This window comes from Marmota marmota, unplaced genomic scaffold (assembly GCF_001458135.2).
Source record: "Marmota marmota marmota unplaced genomic scaffold, marMar, whole genome shotgun sequence".
Lineage (NCBI taxonomy): Eukaryota > Metazoa > Chordata > Mammalia > Rodentia > Sciuridae > Marmota > Marmota marmota.
In genome coordinates this window covers 4,200,122-4,224,560 of record NW_025999932.1, presented here as the reverse complement: position 1 = coordinate 4,224,560, position 24,439 = coordinate 4,200,122, and the positions used below count along the sequence as shown (strand labels likewise).

The following is a 24,439-nucleotide window of genomic DNA, read 5'->3' as shown; positions in this document are numbered from 1 at the left end:
AACCCAGAATTCAGCCCTGAGTACGGTGCTTGCACGGCTGGCAGAAACTGCAGCGCTGTAACCCTGCGTCTCTATCCCAGCGCGCGCTGCAGACTCTAGCAGAGGGGCGATTTGCTGAATAAGCAGTGTTACCCTCCGTGCGACAAACCTCTCGCGTTTGAGTCCCCGTAGCCGATCCTCGTGCGATGGAAATCCTTCCTCCAGGTTCCGGAGCACCCCACTATTGCTGGAAATTCCTAACAAGATATCCTTTAGCCGTCCTGACTTGTCATACTCCCACACAGTGAAGCAGCACACGGGGGCAATGCACTCCCCTCGCCGCCATCTTCCTTCTCAAACATTTTAAATTTTTTTTATTTTGCAGTTCTGGGGATTGAACCAAGGGCTTCAAGCATGCTAGGCAAGTGCTCTACCACTGAGCTAAATCCCCAGCCCTTGGATTTAATTTTCACACACACACACAAACACACACACACACGTACTTTTCTTCTAGGAAAACAGGGCAAATGATAAGCCAAGCGCTTAATATTAGCCTATTCCTTGAGCCCAGGTCCTCTGCCTGTTATCTTTACCCTCTGTCATATTACACCGCTGCTTGCCAAACATTCAGGATCCCTCCCTGCTCTGTGAACACACAAATGGCAATGTGCCTTGATTCAGTAGGGGGAATAGCTACAATGTCACGCACTGGCACTGAGCTGGACTTTTCACAACTGAAATATGGTACTCAGTTTCTTTTCCTTCTGTTATACTCTGGAAAGAGGCTGCTTTGTCAGACAGAAGCCTATGAAGAAAACATACAGAAAAGGTTCTCCAACCCACAAAAGGCATAGGATAGTCACAAGAAACCAAGTTTTGATAAAAGTTGTGATAAGCCCTAATCTTGTGGGGATGCCTATTAACTCAGCATAACCTGATCTTTCCTGACTGATACACCCTTCTGACTCTCATCTCACTGTGGTGCACTCATTTCTATCCCCTAGGGATGCTTTAGCTCTCTTCCTAATAAAACTATATAAAGTAATCAAGAATTTGGGAAGTTATTTTAGTTAAAAGTGAATGTATAACAAGCATAGGCAAATAAAATTTGAACTTTCATGAGGATCAAGGAATCGAGACAAAAGATGCAATTCCCCCAAAATATCTGGCATTCTAGAATTACTTAAAAACAAACACACACACACACACACACACACACACACACACACTTCTGCTAGCAGGGCCAAAGTAGTTGAAGAGAGAGTTTCCAGACCTCTGTTCATGAAGGCAGTTGCCCTAAAGTGCCTTCGTCTTTGTTTCAAATCCTATTGCTGAAACAGTTAATCTGAATTTAGTATTATGGGCAGCATTCCAGGCAAATGAGATTTGTATGTCTGGCTAAATAGTAGTATGAGATTATGATGAGGGGCTGAAAACATTGATCTTATCATGAAAATTTTCATTTGCCATTCAGAAACTGTAAGTTCTGGAGATTCACTAATTTATCAAAAAATACAAGTTTAGGAAGCATTAAATTATCATCAGGTATTTGTTTGACATCTACCATTTCATAATTATGGCACTTTTTTAAAATTAAAAATGTTCAAGGCAAACTTTCAAATTTACCTTAAATATAAACAATTTTGGAAGTAAAAAGGAAACTTGAAAATGACTTTTCAATTTCATTAATTGAAATTGCATTTTCCCTATGCAGAGAAATGCCTAATAAAATTTTATTTACCTATGCTCTTGTGGTTAAAAGTCCTTTGCATTAAAACATGATGATGGTCTCCCATATTTATAGCTGAATATTCATCAATTATTTCTGGATTTATGGACAACATAAAACAAACTGTATATTTTTCCTGAGATGTTTTGAAAACATATGAAATTGTCTCTGATTTCCTAAAGAACAATGTAGGCAAGGGATCTTGGAAAGCAATTCAGTCTCTCTCTCGAGTGGCCCGTGATTTCTTCTCCTGGTGTCCATGCCCTTGTGCAATGCCCTCCCTTGAATGTGGTCAGGACCTGAGAGTCTCTTCTAATAAATAGAAGAGAGCAAAGGTGAGGGATGTCACTTTCATAGTTACCTTATGTAAGACTGTCACATCTGTCTCACTCAGAAACTTTTCCCCTAGCTGTCTTTAAAGAACAAACTGCCAGATTGTGAGCTACCTCAGAGAGGGCCCTGTGGCCAGGAGGTCAAGGCCACCTCCAGCCAACAGACAGAAACGAGTGACAGCCTCAGTCAACAGATGCAGGGAGCAGAGCTCCACTGAAGACCAGGGGAGCCTGGAGCCGGATCTCTCGCTAGGCTAGGAGACCTTGAGATAACCCTGCCTTGGCTGGTACCTTCACTATGGCCTGAGACACATTAAGTCTTGCCAGGACTTCCAGTTCACGGAAGGTGCGAGAGAGTCTAAGTTGGAGCAATTTGTTACACAATAGTAGATAACTAACACAGTGAAATTCTCCACTCATTTTTCACAAAGCAAGAAAAATAAACACAAGCTACCTCACTTAGGTCTACTCATTGAGAAACAATTAAATATAAAATTATTCTAGTTTTTTTAAATTATTGTGAAAAAGAACAACAACTCTACTGAGAAACCCGATGGTGATTTCCTCTGTGTCAACCTCTTTATGATCTACTCGACATTAGATAGTGCCACTTGCTCATCAGGTTTTCCTTGGTGATTTTTGTGAATATTAACCTTTAATTATTCCCAAAATATTTAAAATAAATCAAACATGAAAATTTGCAGAAATAATTTTTACAATATTCAAAAGTGTAGCTTGTGGGTACATGATCAAAGAGGTGATAATTTTAATACAAGCATGAGAATGCTACTGCTTGCTCCAAAAGAACAGCAGAAACTTGGGCTACAAGAGAATATCATGATCATTGTCTAATTGAAATGCTTGATATTATAAATACAGAGGAAGTGAATCAAGTTCAAGAGGACTAGTTCACATAGTTTCTTCATTAAACTGTAACAACATCAAAACATGAGGTTTGAACAGAATTTCCCAGATAATACAGTCTTAAAATTAATTTTCCCTTAAAAATGATGCTTTAATGATTAGGACAGTGAATTTCCATTCTGTTTGTCACTTATGGACATGAGAGAAGCACATTAATATAATCAGTGAAAGAAGAAAAATGGGTGGCTAACCTCAATTCCAGGGCATTGTGCTGTCTCTCTGCAGGGCACTGTTTATATTTGCCTAAAACTATCTTTTCAGTGATACTATACACAAATGGCTAAAAGCATCATGTCTAGTAAACATCATATATATCATAATATATATCTCTTCGAATGGTGAAATGTGCACAAGTTTACCTATGAGTATTTTCTCTACATGATTTAAATGAACTGGCACAGGGAAACATCCTAACTACTGCTTCAATAACCTAACTAGCCTTGCTAACCAGAGGAGAAGAATTCAGTCAAATACATATGGCCACTTAAATTTATTTTATTTAAATTTTCATTTATTTTACTGAATGGAAGAATGGAACCTTTCACACAGTGAAAAATAATTCAACACACTATTATTTGACACTATTCCAGCTAGTTATTGCTACATAACAAACCACCCAAAAATCTAGCTTAAAACAACCATAATTTATTGCATTGTGGGTTTTTGCAGACTGGGAATTCAGCACATAATGGAGGTGGATTTTCTTTCCTACAGAATATATGAGGCTCTGGTACAATTTTAATGGCTCAGGGTGATTGGAATGACTGGAACTAGACTCCTCTAGAGGTTCACTCACATTTGTGCCTGGTCTGGGAAGATTCAGAAGTTAGGCTGAAGTGAGGCAGTCCATAAGAAAGTCTGTCTGCGCCTCAGCTTGGGCTTCCCCACAATATGGCGACCTAGGGTTAACTGATCGTACCACAGGACAGCTTGGAGTCTCAAGAAAACATGTCTCAACAAAAACCAAACTGCATGGGCTTTTGTCACCTGCCTGGGGAGTCCCAGAGCACGGCTTCTACTCTTTTTTTTTTTTTTTTTTGGTGGAGACAGGCACCAGCATGCTCAGAAGCAAAGCCATGGCATGCTATGTCCTATAAATTGAAAGATCATGGAAGAACCTGCTGCCATGCTTTATAACCACCACAAACTTGCTGTTTTCTTTCTTTCTTTCTTTCTTTCTTTCTTTCTTTCTTTCTTTCTGTTCTTCTTTGCAAGAAATTTAGACAAAAATGAATCACACATGACTTCTATCCTTAAGAATATTCTCAAAACATAGTAGGAGAAGCAAAGAGGCCGGTATATAGGAAGAGATCTCATTTTATAGTTTTATCATGTTTATTCACACATGTTCCAAGAAATTGTCTTTATGCTAATATTTTAGTGATTTATTCTTGCTCAATAAGTTGTAATATTTGAAAATCAGTATTGTTTATATACTAGTATAGCAATGAGTCTTAAAATACATAAAATGGTTGTTAAAAACCTTAGTTAAGTGTCCCGTCCATTAGATCTTAGGCTCCTTACCTACAAAATGGGATTATCATCAGACCTACTTCAGAGAGCTGACCAACTTGCTTGGCACCCTCACTAAGTGCTGCTAACTACCACTATTTCACCAGAGAAGAGAATAGTCCTCCAGCTTTTGGCATAATTTTGCTTCCTTTCTATACGTCAAATTAAAACTCAAAAATAAAATAAAGTGAATCACTTATATCAACAAAATCAGAGAGATTGTTGACATCAGTTATTTTCTCTATACTCATATTATCACGTGATAATTAAATTGTCTTCGAATCAGATGTCAAAGTGTTAACTATGTATGTTTATGTTTATATTAGTAAAGGGCTTTTCTTACACACACACACACACACACACACACACTATTAGTAGAGATTCAGCCTCTTCAACTCACTCTTCAAAGTGAAATAATACAGAAAAATGTTTGGGAAAAAAACTAAGGTGTCTGATTTCCTGGAAATGTGGGATCTGTCAGGTGATTTCGTAGCTACAACAGTTCTGTGGTGCAGCTGTGAACATCATAAGTAAATTTTTAGAACAGAATTTCATACTAAAGAAGATATCTATAGTTTCACCCCCATGGTTGGATCAATCAAAAAGTTTCAATTATGCTGTCTCATAGGCTTCTGTTTTCTTCTGTTTATGTGGAATCTCTTATCTTTCAATCTCTCTTTAATTTTGGTATCCAACATGGTAATGTTATCATATTTTCCAGTTTCTTCAAATGCATAAACTAATAACAGAACCAAACAGCAACATATTTTTCTATAATCTTCTAAATTTAGAACACAAATAACATTAGATTTAAAATTGCTTCTCTGGAAAGGTTCACAGATGAACAGTTATTTCTTTCTTTAAGTGGCCAGATTAAGGAAACACACATCCCTACTGCAAGCTATGGAGTAATTATACTGCTGTTTATTATTTTGAAACCCATAATTAGCCATAAAGAAGCATGTACAAATAAAATACTGTGTTTATATTTCCCATATAAAAAGCTCTGTTGTTCAACAACAAAGATATCAAACACCATATTTTATAAAGCTGGTATTTTGCAATTATCTGACTTGGAGCCCACTGTATTTTGTGGGGAAAACAATGAACCTTCCACAAACAGGCAAGAAGGAACAGGTTCAGGTTGAAATTGCAGTTCTGTCCTGATTTCAAGGATCTCAATTAAATCTCATTTCCACTGAAAGGTTAAAACTAAGACCACTTGAAAAGGAAAAGTTGCCACCAAGATTTTTTTCAGTAACAGATTCCTAGCACAACAGCTTTTGCCTTAAAAGATTTACATCCATATCGAAAAAGAAAAGCAAACATTCTCCTAAGTTTTCCCTCCTTTTCCTTCCACCCTTGCTTTAACAGTCGCCTCATTTGAATATGGCATTCCTACATTTTCCATGTCCACATGTGAGTCACGCATGATCAAGTGCCTGATTATTTATTCCTTTTTTAACTAGGTGCACTGTGGGATATCTTTTATCTCAGTGACTAAATTACTATTGCCATGTAATAACAGTGCTCAAATTGTCCACGAACAGTTTCCACTGAAGATCTATTTTTAAAGAGCAATATTCATTTGTCCCTATACTGCCTCTGTTTCTATGTAGGATGCCAAAATTATATAGCAAAATGCATTCCCAGAGGAAATGATGGCAAATTAAGATATTAGAATGTTCTTTATAAGGACCCCTTAGTGCCTCTGGCCAACAGTTATCACGCCCTTCGCAAAGAGTCAGTGTGAGATCTCTGAGAAAAAGCCTGTGTTCTCTCCAGTGCTGACGTCTTGGTCCCTCTGACTTGTCTGCTCATTGCACAAGAGGCATAAGCAGTCTTTGAAGGTCACCTTCCCATCAACTGGGAAGTCAGGGCCACTTGGCAGAACAGTCCCTTGGAAAATTCTCTTTAAAAATCACTACATTAAATGCAATACATATTGTCATGGTATTTAACACACACACACATACACACACACCATAAGTTAATAATAGGCTCAAGGAGCTAGGCACTGTGGCTTGGGAGGCTGAGGTAAGAGGATTGTGAGTTCAAAGCCAGCCTCAGCAACTCAGCAAGTCCCTAAGCAATTCAGTGAGACTCTGTCTCTAAAATATAAAGAAGGGCTGCGGATGTGGCTCAGTGGCAAAGCACCCCTAGATTCATTCTCTAGTACCAAAAGAAAAAAAAAAAGGAGAAGAATAGGCTCAGGGTCATATGAAATATCCCAAAAGGGAGAAAGTTTTACATTAACAACAACTAAACTGTTCCAACCAATCAAGGGTAGGACCTGGGCAGTCTGGAATCCCAGTCCCTTGCAATACCTGCACATCTGCTTCCTCTTGCCCACTGTATTTCAGTGTTAGCACATTTATATAAATTAATATATTTGGATGAAGATATGGTTTTTCCCTAAACAGTATCTACTATGGATTACTTTTCGACTGTAAACTTGATATATTGAAAAAAAAAACCTGTTGAGTGTAACACAACATTATTAGCTACACTGATTTTGTATTATGAATATTACCAAATTGTGAAAAAATGCGAATTTGCACTACTCAGCTTTTGCACTTAAAGTGAATATTGTGAGAAACTCAAACATACATCTAATTAAAGTATAATATTGAAAAACTGTGCACCATTTCTGAAATAGTGATTCATGCATTTCTGACAGGCTATTAGCCAAAAAAGTTGATTAACACAACAGTGTCGGGCTGGGGATGTGGCTCAAGTGGTAGCGCGTTAGCCTGGCATGTGTGTGGCCCGGGTTTGATCCTCAGCACCACATACAAACAAAGATGTTGTGTCCGCCGAGAACTAAAAAATAAATATTAAAAAAGTTCTCTCTCTCTCTCTCTCTCTTAAAAAAAAAAAAAAACACAACAGTGTCTCCAATGTGTGCATATTTGTAATTGTCTCTATGGTAGTTGACTATTGGTCTTCATTTTCATTTCCTGTGTGGACACAATAGAAAGGGGATTAGGAAAAGCTGACAGCATCAAAACTTCTTCTTTGGCTACAACCTATTTTAAAATTCCTACCTTTTGAAATGCTTGAAGGTTCAGACTGACCTTTTAAAAAAAATATGAAACAACAGAGGAACACCAAAGATGAGTTCCCAAAGCTTTAAGGAAACATCAGAAAGTTTACTATGAAAAATTCTAGTTCTTAATACCATAATATCTTAATATCACAAATTAATCTTTAAAGCAATCGATACATGTAAGTTAATTCAAATGCACCATTTAAAATTTGAGACATAATAATCCATGAACTTTCGTAATGTTCCACAGATTTTAAAGTTATTTGGAGAGAAATACATAAAGAGATTAGGTATTCTATTTTGCTGAGAGAGAGGGAGAGAGACCCTTCACATCCTTGTAGGTGAGAAAGCATGTGCATGGTTGTCTAGTCTTCAATTCCAAAGGACAACAAAATATCAAAACACCTAAAGACTATATCAATCATTCTAATCATTTCAAAGACCTAAGTCATTAAAATTCATTAAATGTAGAAATCAAAACCACAGCTGAACAGCTAACAACTGCAAAAAAAAAAAAAAAATACTCCATATATCCATGAGCAAAGCTAGCCTCTGTGGATGGACCTGTGCTCACCCACACTAGAATCCCTCCTCTTCACTGAAATTTTCAGACACATTGAATAAAGATGAGCACTCAGTTGGAAAAGTCAAAACTGAAATGATATGAAAGGATTCATGTTTTATAAGTGGCTTTTAAATTTTCAATACATATTTAGAAATTTCTTGGAATAAATAGAATACATGTGAAACCTGTCACAATTTGCCAAACCTGCAAAGCAGATCAGATGTAAAGACCACAATCATGAGGACAGCAAGATCATATGCATGGACAAGTGGCCTTATGTTTTTTTTTTTTTCCCACTGTTTTACTTCGAGTTGGGCATGAAGCCATTGCCCCGGAAAGTTCCTCCGCCTGACAAGTCCTTGCGAAATGGCCCATAGCAACCAGACTAGCATTCACCATGGGACAGGAGGAAACCTGTTTTTAAATGGTTTAAGATTCAGAGTGACCTTTATAAAAAATTTGTTTTTCTCCAGACAGACTGTTGCAGTCTGATCCTTGATGTTGAATTTATCATAAGTGCCTTAAAAAAAATGTCTATCTGGAAACCACGTTCAAGATCTCTATCCAGACTAGAAAAGGGACAACTTTGATTAGAAATACCGATATTGGAGGGAGAGGCTCACCATGCTATCCACAGCTGGGAGGAGAGCCTGACTGGGCAGAGCAGCAGGCTGTGCCATCCGGGTCACTGGGAGGAGGACCATCACTAGCTGGGTTCTCCAATGCGCTTGCTCTGCTCTTCTCCCAGAGACTCTCAGCCTGGACTGACACACCCCATTTTACAGTAGGTGGTGGAACAAGCCCTGGGACCTTGGACGGGAGGCCCACACCCATCTTAGCACCAAGCTGTCGCAACAGCAAAGGTTACAGGTGAAGCAAATTATGGTGCTTATTATGTGCCAAGTGATTTTATATTCTAACCACTCCTGAGTCCCCCATCACCCTCCTTCCCCCTAAAGCAAAATCAAAACAAGCCAGGCCATCCTAAAACTACACATGTTCAAAAATTGGACCCTGAGTGGAATGTATTCTAGTCAAGACCATGATGATACGAGGCAGATGTTACAAGGCTGGAATTCTGGCCATGCCATGCTTGATTGTGAGGGCTCTGGCACATTTCTTAACTTCTCTAAGTCTCAGTTACCCTGATCATTGAAGAAAGTGAACTTGGCCCAGGAGGCAGGATTGTGCACAGGATGAAAAAGATAAGAATGTTCAAATTTTCATAGTAAGAATGAGATACAAGAGTGGGACTCCAAAGGAGATTTTGCACAATGGCTTCTGTCCTGTTGACAATAGCCCCCAAAGAACTGTTGTGGAAGATTAATATGTGAAGAAGTTCTCTGAGACCAATGGAGGAAAGTCCTGTGCAACTTGTCTCTACCGGTGCCATTGTGTCATGGGGTCCCGCTGTGCTCGAGCCATTTGTTTGAGAAGTTACGATAGTGATTGACGTGTACATGAGCACAAGAGGTGAAGGAGTATGTGTTCTTGAAATTCACAATAACAAAAATAGAATACTTATACATCATTCTCAGCTCCTACCTATCACGAGAATAAGCACATATATTTAATTCTTTATTTTTAAATTATTCAGATGGATAAGAACATGAAGAGTAACCAGAGAAACAATTTAAAGTTGAAGTTAACAAGACTTTGTCTTTTAAGAGCAAAGTGCTATTACTAAGAAAGTAGTTATGATTTCCATGTAGAAAAATGTTCCCTCCCACCAGACCGGCAGTGAGTACAACCACTGGGCACATCTTCACTTCTGGTGCTAGTGCCAAAGGAAGATGGATGACACAGTGTTTAAACTCGTCAGGTCTAAACTGCAACCCTAGGAAAGATGGCCTCCAGGCCCGTGACTGAAACTCCCATCCCTCTGCACATCTGCTACAGCTGTGTGCTCCTGATCTCTCTGGACAAGCTTTTCTGTGGTAGGACAGTGATGGCTCCTTTACCAGAACATTCTTTCTTGTGTCAAGCATAGATCTTCCTGCTTCCACACCTGCACCCAGCCTAATTCCTACCCCTAGAGTCAGGAAGCCCTCTCCTCCCACGTGGTGACCAGCCTTCCTGTGCCTCCCTGGGTTCTGTTTTCAGGAAGAGCAGTCCCCTCTCCCCATCCCAGCCTGCAGTCTTGTCTTCTGCCACTCCCTCTCCTGTGTCCTAACACCTGCCACGTTGGCAAGTCGGGTGGCTCTAGTTCAGTGCCAAGGCTATCTTATTAGCTCTGCCTCTCCAATCAATAAAAATACTAATGAGAGTGAGTAAAGGTGGAGTTGGACAGAGCACAACAGAAATATTGCAAAGCCAGGAAACTAAAATGCAGGACAAATTTCACACCTCTGCAAACAGGATTTGGAGGTGCCAGAATTTACAGTGCTTAACAAACTATATGTCCCCCAATTTCCCCAACACTATTTATAACAGTAGGTTTAAAGAAGAGGAGATCTGGTGACAATGGCTTCTCCACTGTCCTCACAGGAAGACTGTGGGCAAAAGTGCTCAACTTCCCCTCCTCAAGTAACCCAGCAGGGTGCTTCAGCAGGAGGCCCAGCAGGGCATGTGCACTGTTGATCTGAAATAACTGCAGAAACATGGAGCTGTAAGAACAAAAAGTTTCCACTCCAGCTAAACTCTCATTTTCCATTTTACTTAGTGTTTTTCAAAAATTTAATTCACTTTATATTTCAATCTGTTGGTCCTATAAATTATACTACAGAGTCTCAGGGAAAGTCATTTTTTAATAAAATATTCTTAGCAATACATACTACTGTTCAATAGTATTAAATATATTAAACATAATATATTTAAACTATTATCAGCAGTTGCTGATAATTTCATATTTTAAAGCAGCATTTTTTTATTATTTGAAAAGGTTTTCTTTTTGATTTAAGCATATTCAAGTTGATGTTTTATTTATTTTCTAAAATCCTGAAAGTAAATCATTATTCCTTTTTAAAATACAAACAACAAAATAAAGGATCTGGGATGTACAACATCATGTTCAAGATTCGGCCTCTTTTTCACCCAAAGCTAAGTAATGGATGGGCCCATCATGCCTTTGGGATCTGGTGCCATCACCAACCTTTCCTGAGTGTGATTCTTCCAACCCCCTCTCTCATCTAGGTCTTAGATCAAAAGCTACATTTGACTTAAAATGCATTTCATCACAAATCATCCACTCTTCTAAACTCACAGCCACCTTCCCAAGCATTCTGTCCCCTTTTCTCTTCACTGTCACACTTAGTGAAGAGTGGCCGGGCTCGTCTTTCTTTCCTCAACTCCAACTCATTCCTTAAACCTTCGCATTTGTAAGGTCCCCAAGACTTAATTGCCAAATTCAATGACCTATTTAAAGGCTTCGTTCTACATATGACTTCTGCAGTGCTGCAGTTTGGATTCAGAATGTCACCCCAAATCCCATGTGTTAAAGTGTTACTCCCAGCTTGGCACTGGTAAGAGGTGGTGGCAAATTTAAGAGGTGGGGCCCAGCAGGAGGTCTTCTGGTCATTAGGGGTGTGTCTTGACAGAGACATTGGGACCCCAGCCTCTCCTCCTCCCTCCCTTCTTACTTTCCAAGTCATGAAGTGAGGAATTTGTACATGTGCTGCCGCCATGATGTGCTGCCTCTCCACAGCCCAAGAGCAACTGGGCCAACCCCTCACGGACTGAAGCCTCCAGGATCCGGAGCCAAAAGAGACATCCTCTCTGCTGACTAAGAAACCTGCACCTTTCAGACCATCAGTCTCTCCTCCCCTCCCCCCCCCACACACAGACACACACAGACACGTACACTCTGACTCTTGCCCCCATTCCCACTCCTCCACCCTCTCTCTTCACAGTCTCTTCCCCCTGGTCTCCTTTCTGAACCCAGCCAACAGGACGAGCCATGGCCCAGTCACCTGCCTTTGTGTGTCACTGCAGCCATCCCCAAACTCTCCAGAAACCCCAGCAGGGCTTCCCCAGACATGTGAGTGAACCTTCCTGGACCTCCCAACCTGAGCACATACCACATGGAGCAGAAACAAGCCACTCTCACTGGGTCCTGCCTGAATTCTTGACCTACAGAATTGGAAGTAAATTAAATGGTCTTATTAAAAAAAAATTCAACTTGTACATTCTCTTCACATTATCTGCTTTTTAAAATCACCTAGTCTATGCTCACAGCTTCCAGATCAAATCTACATGAGGGTGGACTCCACACCCACACTCACTCTTCCCACACTGGCTATTCCCATGATGTATTTATTATTCACTGGGCATCTTCTAGTATTATGTCCAAAAATGAACTCCTTCCTTCTTTCACCAAACTCATCCCAACCTATTCTTCCTCTTGTATTTCCTGTCTCATTCAATGGTGTCAACCTAGACCTTGCTTCACACTTTATAAAACCCGTTTTATATCCTCCCTCTACATTAAATGGTTCACCATGTGTTAAAGTTCAGAAGTCTCCTGAATCTGTGTTTTCTTTTCCACTTCCATAGCTACTGCAATCACTCGGAATTTCTGTGCAACTTGGTCACCACCAGCCATGTCAGCTATTTAAATTTAGAATAACTAAACCTGAAAATTCCCCTTTCCCTAGCCACATTTTAAGTATTCAGTAACTGCATACTCATTGGACAGGGTAGAGAAGGAAAATGTTCCCTGGCCATTGGAAGTCCCACTGCAGACTGCTGGTTCAGAAGACTCCACCATGGCTCTGCACTGACCTCTCTGTCACCACTTGACCTGTTCCAAGCCCATGCTACCTGGTTGCCAGAGCTAATTTTTAAGTAAATTAAATCATCCCAAATGAGTCATTTAAAGAGAATTCTTCTCTTACATTTTAACTTATAGATAATGCAAATCAAAGGCTTTCTTGTAGGAGAAATGATATGCCCAAGCACAGATATCTCTCAAGTGGCATTTCCTACACACTTTTACACATACTGTACACAGGAATATGGATTAATTGTGTCCCCTTCCCCCCCAAATCAACACTGAAGCCCCAACTCCCTATGTGACCATACTTGAAAATTGGGTCTGCAAGTGCAGGAACGCTTAATTGAGGTTTGAAAAGTGGGGCCCTAACCCAAGAGGACTGATGTCTCTGGTGAGGAGGAACAGGCACCAGAGTTCTCCCAGGGCAGGTGCACAGAGCAGAGGTCATGTAAGGATGGAGCGAGGAGGTACTCTGTGCCTGTCAGGAGGAGCCTCCCCAGAACCGCCTGGGGAGGCGGTCACCTCGGTCACAGACTTCTTGCTCTGGACCTGTGATAAATGAACATCTGCTGTTAAGCCATTCAGTTTGTGCTATTTTGTCAAGGAGCCTGAGCAGACCAATATTCTCAGCCACATGGAACTTAAGAACTCAGTGCTAAGAATGATCACAGATCTCCAAAGTTGACATCCTCTCCTCCAAACCTTCATACCCACTCTTTCTCTAATTGGCTCTCGATGTGAAATCAGACACCCCCGTGTTCTTCTGATCTTAAGGCCATTCATTTATTCTGTCCCTGCGCCTTTGAAAGGATGGATCTGGCCATCCATCCAGCTGTCAGGGCTCTCAAAGCTCTGCCTTCTCAGCTGGCCATATCATCTGCAAATTGTTTTCAATAATAAGTTCAAAATAAGCAGAAGCAGCAATATTGCAAAATGTTTAACAATTGCTAATCTATGTGAAAGATAGATGTGGATTAGTATACTAATTCTTTGGGATGTTGTGAATGCTCACAAACAAAGGAAAGAGAAAAATATTTAAGGTAATGAAATGAACTTCATATTTAACATGACCCAGATGTTCAACCTTGGGATATTCAGCTGTATGTCCTTGCTTTCCTCCTCTATGGAATCTGTGATGATGCTCATCCATGGGGTTGGCATGAGGAGTTAATGAATGAGAGGAGTTTCTGACTGCTAAGATATTCTGAAGGTTTGGGTTGCTGCAGAAGCTACTTCTGTTACTGAAAACTTCAAGTAATTTTCTGAGTCAATACTGTGTTCTGATCACCCATTTGCCTATTATTTCAATTTTAAATAAATGAAGTTGGCAATAGTTCATAAGAAAAAAAAAACTTTATTTTTGATGGGAGTGGAGATGCAGCAAAGAATCCTGAACTGTGGGTTTCCCATGGGACAGAGGCTCTGGAAATGCCTCCTCTAAGTGGCAGGGAAGGACACAGCCAGATGACAGCAAGGCACACTGACAGGGAGGAGAGGAAGCAGGTGAAGAGGGGGAACGTCATCCACTTCACGCTCAGATGGGGTTCACTCTCCTGTGCAGGATGGAGCAGCCGGCACACTATGCTCATGTGTCTGCATGGAAGTGCTGACTATACTCACTGGTCACAAAAAATGAGGGGATGAGCTGTTACCAAGATCAATACTAGTATTTAAAAAGACAGGAACATCTATAGTCTTCTGGATTTTTATCATTCGTGGACATTTTATTTATAAATGACTGAACATGAAAAACCACCAAGGAGGAAAAATAACCACTATATTTAAGATTTTAAATACCCAAGAGTTAGATATTTGCATTCATTCTAGTACAAAGCACAGTATAATCATTCACCACTTATCAAAAAAAGAAAGAAAGAAAGAAAAAAGAACACGTTAGCCATCTCTTGTTTTGAATGCCAAAGAATTAGAATGAATTTCATGAAGAAAATTCTACTACGTGGACTATAGTTAATGTCTTACTATATGAAACTTAGTTTTCATTTTTCATAGTATCTTGTGACATAATTCTTTTAAAAAGAGAGGTTTTGTTTACATCGATTTCCAAAAAGGCCACTAATGTCCTGTTAAAATCACTCCTGAATTGATCAGTAATAATCCATGACTAGTTAGCACCCTGAAACTTCAAAAACCTGTAAGTCAACTTGTGGTTCCAGTATTATAGAGATAATTAAAAACAAAACTATAAGAAACATAGTTTATCTATACAATGAAAAAAAATTGAGAAGGTTTAATGAAGTGAATACATGAAGAAGGACTAGACTTGAATCAGGTGAAACCATGAAAAAACAACAGGTTTTCTCTTAAAAATAGACAATTTTGAAAACATCTAAATTTTATCTCTTCAAATAGGATAAAATCATAGATTTAAAAAATAGCAAGGCAGGGTACCTGATCAAAGAGTTGACTATCTCAGGGAAACATCCCATTTCTGTGTTCATGGGCTTGGGATAATATGGGGACACAGTGTCATGGCTGGGTCCTGCTAGAAACAGAAAACCCAGCCAACAGACCCACCTTCAAACAGTCAAACCTCTAGTCCCCACACGTGCATCTCCTCGTGCTCAAATTTTCTGCCTGCACATCGCCTCCTGCTGGTGCCCAGGTAGCCCTTCTGGTCTCTCCATTCTTGCCCCAAGCCCTCTGCCTGTCTAATTGTTGTCTCCACTCTTCCAAAATATGTCTGCGTTCTATTCTCATCTGCTTGGCACACGGAATATTATGTAAAACTGAGACACGGGACCTAAAAGGTCTGTCCATATGGTTGTCACTGTCAACCGGAAAGTGGTTCTCAACCTTGGCTGCACCTTGGAATCACTGGGACGACTTTGAAAGAGCTCAGGCCCAGGACTCAAGCCAGATCAACGACATCAGAATCTCTGGGTTTGGGGATGCCCAGGCCTTGCTGTTTCCAAGACTCCTCAGGATATTCCATTGTGACCCCAAGGACCACTGTTGTAGAGTTCCCTATTTTGAGGAATCACTTCATGATATGAATTAATACAAAAAACAAGAGAGTTGGTGCTTAGTCATTGTGAGATTGACACAGATGAAGATTTTTCAAACTGAGAGATAAAATAAAAGCAATACCTCAGAAAATTCAAACCCAAATGGTCCTTTATTTGAGACAGTTTTCTCGTGTTAAACCTAACAAGAAAATGGATCATGACTTAGATGTAAATAGACTGAGACTGAGAGCTGGATTGATCGTCTTTCCTCTATGCTTTAATTCACCTTGCATAGGCACACGCTGACCTCATCTAATACAGGTGATTAAAACCAACATACATCTGTAAGCTTTCAAACCTTAGGTTTGAATAAGTAGGTTGTGCCCTATATAGCTACTAATTTGACCCAGTTACAAGTCCAAAGTAAAAATATTCATTCTTTGATCTGTAATACAACAGAAATCTACTATTAATATAAAATTTGGGGTGTTTCTCTATAAAAGCAAAACACAGATCACAAATTAGCAGTTGCATATTGAGCAAAAAATATGAGAGATATAAATCTTGGTCATAAAAATATGTTATTGTCTTTGGTCTTACAAATAACCTTATTAGTGATTAATCATCTGCATGATCAGACTGTTGCCTTCTGTAGAGAACCATTCAACTACAAACAATTTGAAAATAATCAAGTGGCAGAATTTGAAAGAGATCTCTATAGATGTGTTCTTCATACTTCTGGGCAGTGACCTAATATGTACAATAGTACAAAATAAGCAGCAAAATAAAATATTTATTTCAAAATTTAAATGAAAAGAAATGTGAATAATCTTATTTTTCATATAAAAATATGGAATCTAAAGTTCATAACACTAAAATAAATAAGAACTAAGTTGTTTTTTTTTTTAATTGCACATTATCTAACCCAAACTCTGCATTCTCAGATCAGGTAACATTGTGAACAGTACCTACCAAAAGACAGAATGTCGCAAGCATCAGAAGAGTTACAGAGGCCTAACTTTCACATCACATCCTTGTGGTCAGTGTCTGTTAAATATAAATAAGCAATAAAACCTTCTTTGAGATGAGGCTATAGAAATACTTTTATGGAGCATAAAGACTAGAGTTTTTGCTGATATAGGGAAGCTATGGAGGACACAATGACCTATGTAAAAGTTTAACCTTAAAAATCCATGTTCTCTCACCATGTATCTGAGGGTACAGTCCGTAAGGAAAACCTCAGTAACTACAAAAGTTTACCCGTAATACAAAAAAGAATATTCATAAATGCCATGTTTTACAACATTTATTTGTAATCTTCCTCAGGAGCTTAACATATGTAAGAAAAAAATCCTTATTTAAGTAAAAATCAAGCCTAAAAATAATATACATTTGTAATTTTGAAGCTTAAAATATTACATTTTTAATATTGCCTGCCAACTTGAAGATTTTGACAGATTTGTCAGATTCTTATTATATACCAAAACATTGTTTTGAATAACACTGCAACCAAAAAGAAAAATTACTGTTATAATTTTTTCTATCCATTATAAAATGCAGCAAGTTAAAATCTATAGTATAAGTGATATATGCAACAGGTATTTTTGTTCTTTATGTCTTCATAAATGAAAATTTTTATTTTTTAAAAAATTAAACCAGTTATTTCTTACATTACTACAAGTATTCTTGATTGTGAATTATCCCTATAATGTGGTATAATATAAAGGATTACCATGGTAAATAAGCTCTATTGGAGCTCAAATTACGAGCATTTCAGATACCATGATTCTATTAGATATATTTTAAGGTTTGTTTTTTTTTTTTTTTTTTTAAGAAAAAGTAGTCAGAAACTATTTAAAACAATTTAAATCAAAAGTAAATTTAATCCATTTTCCTTTGATACATATGTGGAATATGGTAAGTTTTAATGAAGAGAAAGAGAATATAAAAACAGAAAGTGAAATACATTCTAGCCCTAAAATGTTAGAAACCACAGCAACTAATCGATTATTTGGTTATATATGGGCATAAAACATTAATATATTTTCCTAAAATATTAACCATACTATTTTGTAGTGCTAACGTAATTTTACATATCTTATCCACAATTTTAATCAATGTATTTATAAACTATTGAATTTTTCATGAATTTATTACCAATTACAGAAATATAATGCATTTACTTTTAATGTATCCCATGACTTTGTAGCTTCCTTAAAAATGGAAAAATTTTCATAGAAATAATCTTTTTTTGGCGGGGAGTGGGGGCATATTGCTGGGGATGGAACCTAGGGCCTTGTCCATGACAGGCCACTCAAGCGCTCTATCACTGAGCTACATGCCTGTCCCAGAACTTTTATCTGTAACGAAGCTCTGTTTGATAGTCATTTTATAATTACGATTATGTTTGAAATAAGTAAAAGTTCAGAAAGAAACTCAGACACAATCTTCAAAGACGACAAGTAACATTTTAACCCACATGATAGAGTTTGGGTGCAGACACATTTGTGGCTTTTTCAGAATCATAGATTAGATTAACTATGTGTTAAACTAAGGAACTATGCTTCTATCTCATTTCTACATAAAATCAATTGATTTGTGAGCCTTAATCCAAGAACACCAACACTTTAAATTTAAAATTATGTATTTTAAATGGCTACCGTGTAATAAATAAATATTTCCAAATGACCAGCAGCAACAACAACAAAACAAACAAACAAACAAAAATCCACAGAAACCTCTTTAGCAAAGAAATACCTACAAGACATCACACACAGGCAATAAATTCTGTGCCATGGAGAGGAGAAAATTCAAAAAAAAATTATATTTTACTTTTCAACGTGAAGAATTTTTTAAAGAAGTTAAGATTTTAAAGGTAATGTGCCTTTGTGTATATACAGCTAACCACTCCTACTTCCTACACAAACATGATGGTGAAGTAGTTCATAACATTACAAATCTAACTCATCCTATGTCTTATAGCTATCACAATTTAAACATCAAGTTGGGAATTAATTTAGGCAAGGAGGAAAATAAGCATTTTAACATATTTGTGTGGACATTTGAACAAAGATAAATCTGATATACGTATAGAAAAATATGCTGCAGTCTCTTGACAACACAGAATATCTTTGAAATACTGAACTATGCAAATTTAAAGTGCTAGAAATTTCTATGAGGGCTTACATTCAAGGGAACAGGCATGTTCAAATTATTACCACAAACTTCTTCTTCAATCTATCAATATTGAAACCTCTGCAACCTTGTTATTAGGAATAGAATTACTCACACACAGCAGTTTCCTTCCCTTTTATATTTTCAGTGCAACACATCTTGTCAAAATAAAAAGCTCCACAGTAAATACACCAAGCATTCATTATTAATTTCTGTCATTAAGATTGAGTTTAAGTCCTAGGCATGAGTAATAATGGTATTATAGAAAATTGAGACCCACTTATCTAGCAAGATAGCATTCTCAGTTAATGCCATAAACTCAGAATTACTATTTCCTAAGATGTATGCTTCTGGTCTTAAGAAATGATCCCAAAGCCAGGTCAGATTGAAGTTAGCTTAACTGTCAAAAGCACAACTAATCAAGCCAAAGCAAAATGCAGCCCTTGACCCATATTTATTTAAAATAGGTATCAAATACCTATTACTGAAATAAATCTTCTCTTGGCAAAGCAATGCAAATCCTTTATCTATACTATCATGGATACAATTTCCAGGTGCATAGCAGGTTAGAGGAAAAGAAGGACAGTTGTTCCCTTTGTGTGTAAGGTTGAGTAAGTAGGGAATAGAAAGAAAGAGAGACAGACAGTGCTGTCTCACTTCTTTTAAAAGGTAATGATATTTATTGTGTTGTTTAATAAATTACCCTAGTGGAAAACACTGAGACTTGTAGAGATTCTGTCATCATTTCTACCCTACCAGAGGTCACTGCAGTATCTTCATCTTAACACTTGCCCTGGAAAATCTCGTTTCAGCACCAGGGACAGCAACACCTCTAGCCTAGGCTTGCCTAGACCAATGCAACTTGTACAAACTTCTTTGTCAGTCAGCAAAGGTTACATTCCTTATTGTATTCAATAGGAAGGGTTTGAATATAGGTTACTAAATATTTCAGTCTATTTTTAACTCATGGCACCAAAGATTTGCCACTTAATACTTATGAAGACTAGTACCCTGGAAAATCCAAAGTAATTACAAAATGTGTCTGATTGATAACCTAACATTGTTAGTCAACCACTAGATACTTAATTACAACTTTCCATGCCTAGTGAATGTCACATCAATGATAATGCAAATGTTAAGAAAAGATAGGAAACTTAAGTAGAGTTAACTAGGCCCCAGACTTTCCAAAGATGAAGAAACAATGCCCTGTAAAAGCAGTAAATGTTTTTGTTGCTTGTCCTACATAAACAACCACACTTTCTCTTGCTCCTCTGGTCAACCAACTTCATGACGTCACTGCACTAGGGTTCAATGTGCAGGTCCACAGGCCAAGCCATGCATGGCAGTCTCTGACTCTTCTGACTACCTGTGGTCACCAGTGTGCGGTCCAGTCTTCATGGTAAGCCTTATTCAAATTCTATTTTTTTAAATATGTAACCAAAATAGTTAAAGCAACGGGTGTATAATCTCAAAAGACCAGGGACTTCCCTGATCCTCCAAGGATCCCCAGAGGAAGACACCAGGCAGGCCACCAGAAATTCACCAGAAATTCTCAACTGAGCAGCAAATCAAGCTCTTTTAACCAGTAAAACAAGGACTGGAGCAACAAAGCCAGGGCCAGAAAATATTTCGAAACTCTGACACATCCACTGAGTGAACAGAGATAGAAAGGGACAAAAAGGGAGGTTAAAAAAGTCAATAAGCCCACTGTTCCTACCTTACAGTCTTCCGGACACGACTTCACCGAGTACTCCTCCGATTGCAAATACTTATGGAGCACACTTTCAAACTCTTCGTACTTCTCCTGAGCGTGGTGGTCGTAGTCTTGGTAAGCCGCGACGCACTGTCTGCAAGTGGTCCTCTCTCCGCCCTCCGTGAGCACCACATCCAGACTGCAGTTCAAAGTGTTGGGACTGGACAGCCCCGAGAACAACTCCCAAAGTGTGTAGGAATTACAAAACGAAAGGTAAAAATCTGACAAGTTCCAGAGCGGAGTTGGATGCTCGCCCCTCGCCTGCTGCTCCTCCCCCCTGGCCGCCGCCCCCCGACTCCAGTTCCTGGCGCACACAGCGTCCGCGCTCTCCACGGTGAAGCACTGGCCCGAGGAGGCGCCCTGGGGGTAACAAGTCTCCAGGCGCCACACGGGTCTGGCAGAGTTTCCTAGAAAAAGAGCCTTGCTCCGGTTATTTTTGCCTCGATTGCCCTTGCCGCCGCCGCCGCCTCCCGGGGAGGGGGGCAGGGTGGGGGACGAGGAGGCGGAGAGGAGTCTGTGTGCCTGGGCGGCGGGCGAGGACTCCCCCATGCTGGCCAGGAGCGCGGGCCAGGAGGGCTCCTGCTGTCGCTGCCGCTGCTGCTGCTGTTGCTGCTGCTGCCGCTGCCGCTGTTGCTGCTGCTGCTGCTGCTGCTGCTGCCGCTGCTGCTGCTGCTGTTGGTGATGCTCCTTGTCCCGGGTCCGGGTCAGTTTGGCCTCGGCGCAGAACCACAAGTGATCAGAGAGCAGGACTGTGAAAAACAAGAGAGATGCCAGAGACAGTCGCCATTTCTGAGCCCTCTCGGAATCGATGAACGGTTTCTCGTTCTCCCGGGGTGCTGCCAACCAGATTTTTAAGCCGTCGTCATACTGTCGACACATCCAAGCACCCCTGGTCATATTTTGGGAACGCACAGCCCTGGCCGACTCCACCGTGAGGGCTCCTGTGCGGGTGTCACCACAATATGCATTGACTTAAAGGGTTTAATTTCCTTATCCCCTCCTCCCGTTTCTTCTCTCTCTCTCTCTCCCCTCTCCCTCTTTCTCTCCCTCCCTTTCTCTCTCTCTCCCTCTCTTTTTTCTCTCTCCCTCTCTCTTTGCCTACATAAATATTACCAGGCTTTGGAGGAAGATCTGACTTGCTTCCGACCTAATCATCTGCCGACCCCATCCTCGGTGGAGTGGGAAACAATAATGCAGAGAGGGAGAGAGAGAGGGAGAGAGGGAGAGAGGGAGAGGCGGAGGAGGCTGAGCTGGTGCTGGCCGGTGGCGAGGCTGAGTACTGGAGGTGATGGTGGAGGTGGCAGGGTGGCTGGCTGGCGCTGCTCCTCTCACCCCGGCATTGTCAGAGCGCGGGTCCCCATGGCTCTGCTGAGGACAACCCGCTCTCCCCTGCCAGGGGCATGCCGCGTCTCCGCTGCCCACTGACGGCGACCAGAGCGCCTCCCCTCCTCCTCTTCTCCTCCTCCTCCTCTTCTCCTCCTCTTCCTCCTCCTTCCTCTCCGTCTCGGTTCACGTCTCCTCCGCCTCCCGCTCCTACTTCGCGCTGCCTCTNGCCCCCGTACGCCCAGCCCCCACGCAGTGGGCTCCTCCGCCGCCCAGGACTTCCGCAGCGGCGCGCGGGCTGCCGGCAGCAAGCGCTGCAGTCCAAGACTCTGGTGCCCCTTAGCGTCGGCTCTCGGAGTTCTGAGAAGGGAAAGTGACAGATGCTCTGGAAAAACCTGGGGTCCCCCCGTTTCCGGCTCATAAGGGTGGACGGTGCGAGCTAGCAGCAGACTACTTGGATCTGAAGATTCTCGGCACACCGCCCTGGTCGCCACCAGAGCCGCCGCGCGAGCAGAGGCCGCACTGGGACCAGAAAGGCGCGGAGCACATTAGCAGCGCTTCCAGGCGCAGGACCGAGGTGTGCTCTCTCAGGGTCGCCCCCATTCCCTTCTTTCCAAGGACCCTAACCCAGAGGGTTGCGCATTCGCACTAGCTTTTTCTGGTTCCCTAGTGCTAAGTTACCTGAGAAACCAAAAGGACTGGTCGTGCGTATACATTTTCCTTTTAGAAGCGCCATGGGTGTTGGGATGCAGATGTGGGTATTTTTTAAAATGGAACGTAATGGGCAGGATTCAACCATCTGGTCACTTCCGCAGCACCTAGTGAATTATATACTAAATTTTACCCAAGTAAATTGTAAACTCCTAAAAACTATATGTAATGACTATTGAAAAGCTAGGTTCAGTTCCTCCGCTGATTTATATAGAAATGCCAGGTAATGTTTTAAAAGACTATTTTTGTAAGTATGCCATCCTAGTACCTTGAACTACAATGTATTGAATTTCTGGTTAATATCAGAATTCTTCTCCATAATTCAAACAAAAGTACTAATTATTAACCAGCTTTTTATTTATCAAGCAACTGCATTTGTTACATGTGAACCATCTCGCATGTGTGTGTGTGTGTGTATATATATATATACACACATAATTATTGTCATTATACAAGAAGTGTATACAAATTGTAGAAAATTATAAAAAGCAAACGAGCAATTTGAGAGGTCACACCTGAGCGAGATAAAGTGGCGCCATCCTGTGATCCAAACTCCTGGAGGCTGAGGCTGAGGCAGAGGATCCCTTGAGCCTAGGAGTCGAGGGCCAGCCTGGGCAAACATGGCCAGATCCCCTCAGAAAAGAAAATTTAAGTGACCCTAACACTTAGAAAGAGAACTAGAAATGGGAGAAATAAGTGAACAATGTGTAAAATTCAAAGTTCACAATTCCCAAACAAAGGAAAGAAGCAAAGCAGGGCTCTGTTATTTTATCTCATTATTATGCTAATTTAGCTAAATAATGGCTTAGAAAATATTTTAATGATACTTATGCTGCATTAAAATGACAGTGTTTAATGCGATTTCTGATATCTGTAACAGACTTGTGTTATTGCTTTGTTTTAAGTAACCTGGGCCTTGCCTACCTCCAATGCTTCTCATGACTTGGCACATTCTAGAATAGGGACAGGCCATGGAGAGTGAACTGTCCACACCCACTCCTCCTCTGCTTGCTTGATGGTTCTGGAGTGACCAGTGGGGAGACTGAGGTGACAGAGCTGTGCTACTTCAGAAGCCAAGGCTGGGGTGGGGAACCAAGCAGGGCCAGCAACCATAAGGCAGTGACTTCCCTGGATCAGTCAGAGGAACTACAACTGACCTCCAACTGGATCTTGAAGGGACCCAGGGATGGGGAGGTGCTGGAGGTACTGGTGGGGATCAGGAAGAATTATTTTAGAAAATAGAAAAGGAATTTTGGAAGAAAAACAATGCTCATGGAGTCAGGGCCCTAGAGGGTATTCAGATAAGCTGTCTGTTAGAGTGAGCCACACACCTGGGAAGGAGTCAGGGAGGAGACCAAAGGATGCTGCATAGTAAGCAAAGGAGAATGGCTTTTCTACTGAAAGAATTGGGATTCATTAAGGAAATTACAATTGTGATTAGAATGTTCATTTTGATTAACAACAGTGTTCGCTACAATCAAAATGAGAAATATGTTCAAAGGAGGTGCTATCTAGATTAGAAAATGTTGATTCTTGTTAGTTTATCAACTAAAATATTGCACAGTGGAAAAGAAGAGCGAATGGCTTGCTGGATGTAGGCTCATTTATCAGGAGAGGGAGGCTGTGGAGTCTAGAACTCCTGCGTAGGTTTTTACCTGGGAGTGTGACTAATGGCACAGAGAAGTTTAATAGCGCTGGCATATTTCAGGAG

At 40.3% G+C, this 24,439-nt stretch overlaps 1 protein-coding gene across 3 annotated transcripts in view; it reads right to left on the bottom strand.

Moving 5' to 3' along the window:
- Nalf1 (NALCN channel auxiliary factor 1) overlaps positions 1 to 21,602 on the bottom strand; it is a 566,094-nt gene extending 544,492 nt beyond the window's left edge. For all 3 annotated transcript variants that reach the window (XM_048800644.1, XM_015484090.2, XM_048800645.1), the window contains exon 1: positions 20,659 to 21,602. In XM_048800644.1, the coding sequence (XP_048656601.1) occupies positions 20,659 to 21,591 (933 nt within the window). In that variant the 5' untranslated portion in view covers positions 21,592 to 21,602. The remainder of the gene's footprint in view (positions 1 to 20,658) is intronic.
- Between the last annotated feature and the right edge of the window lie 2,837 nt (positions 21,603 to 24,439).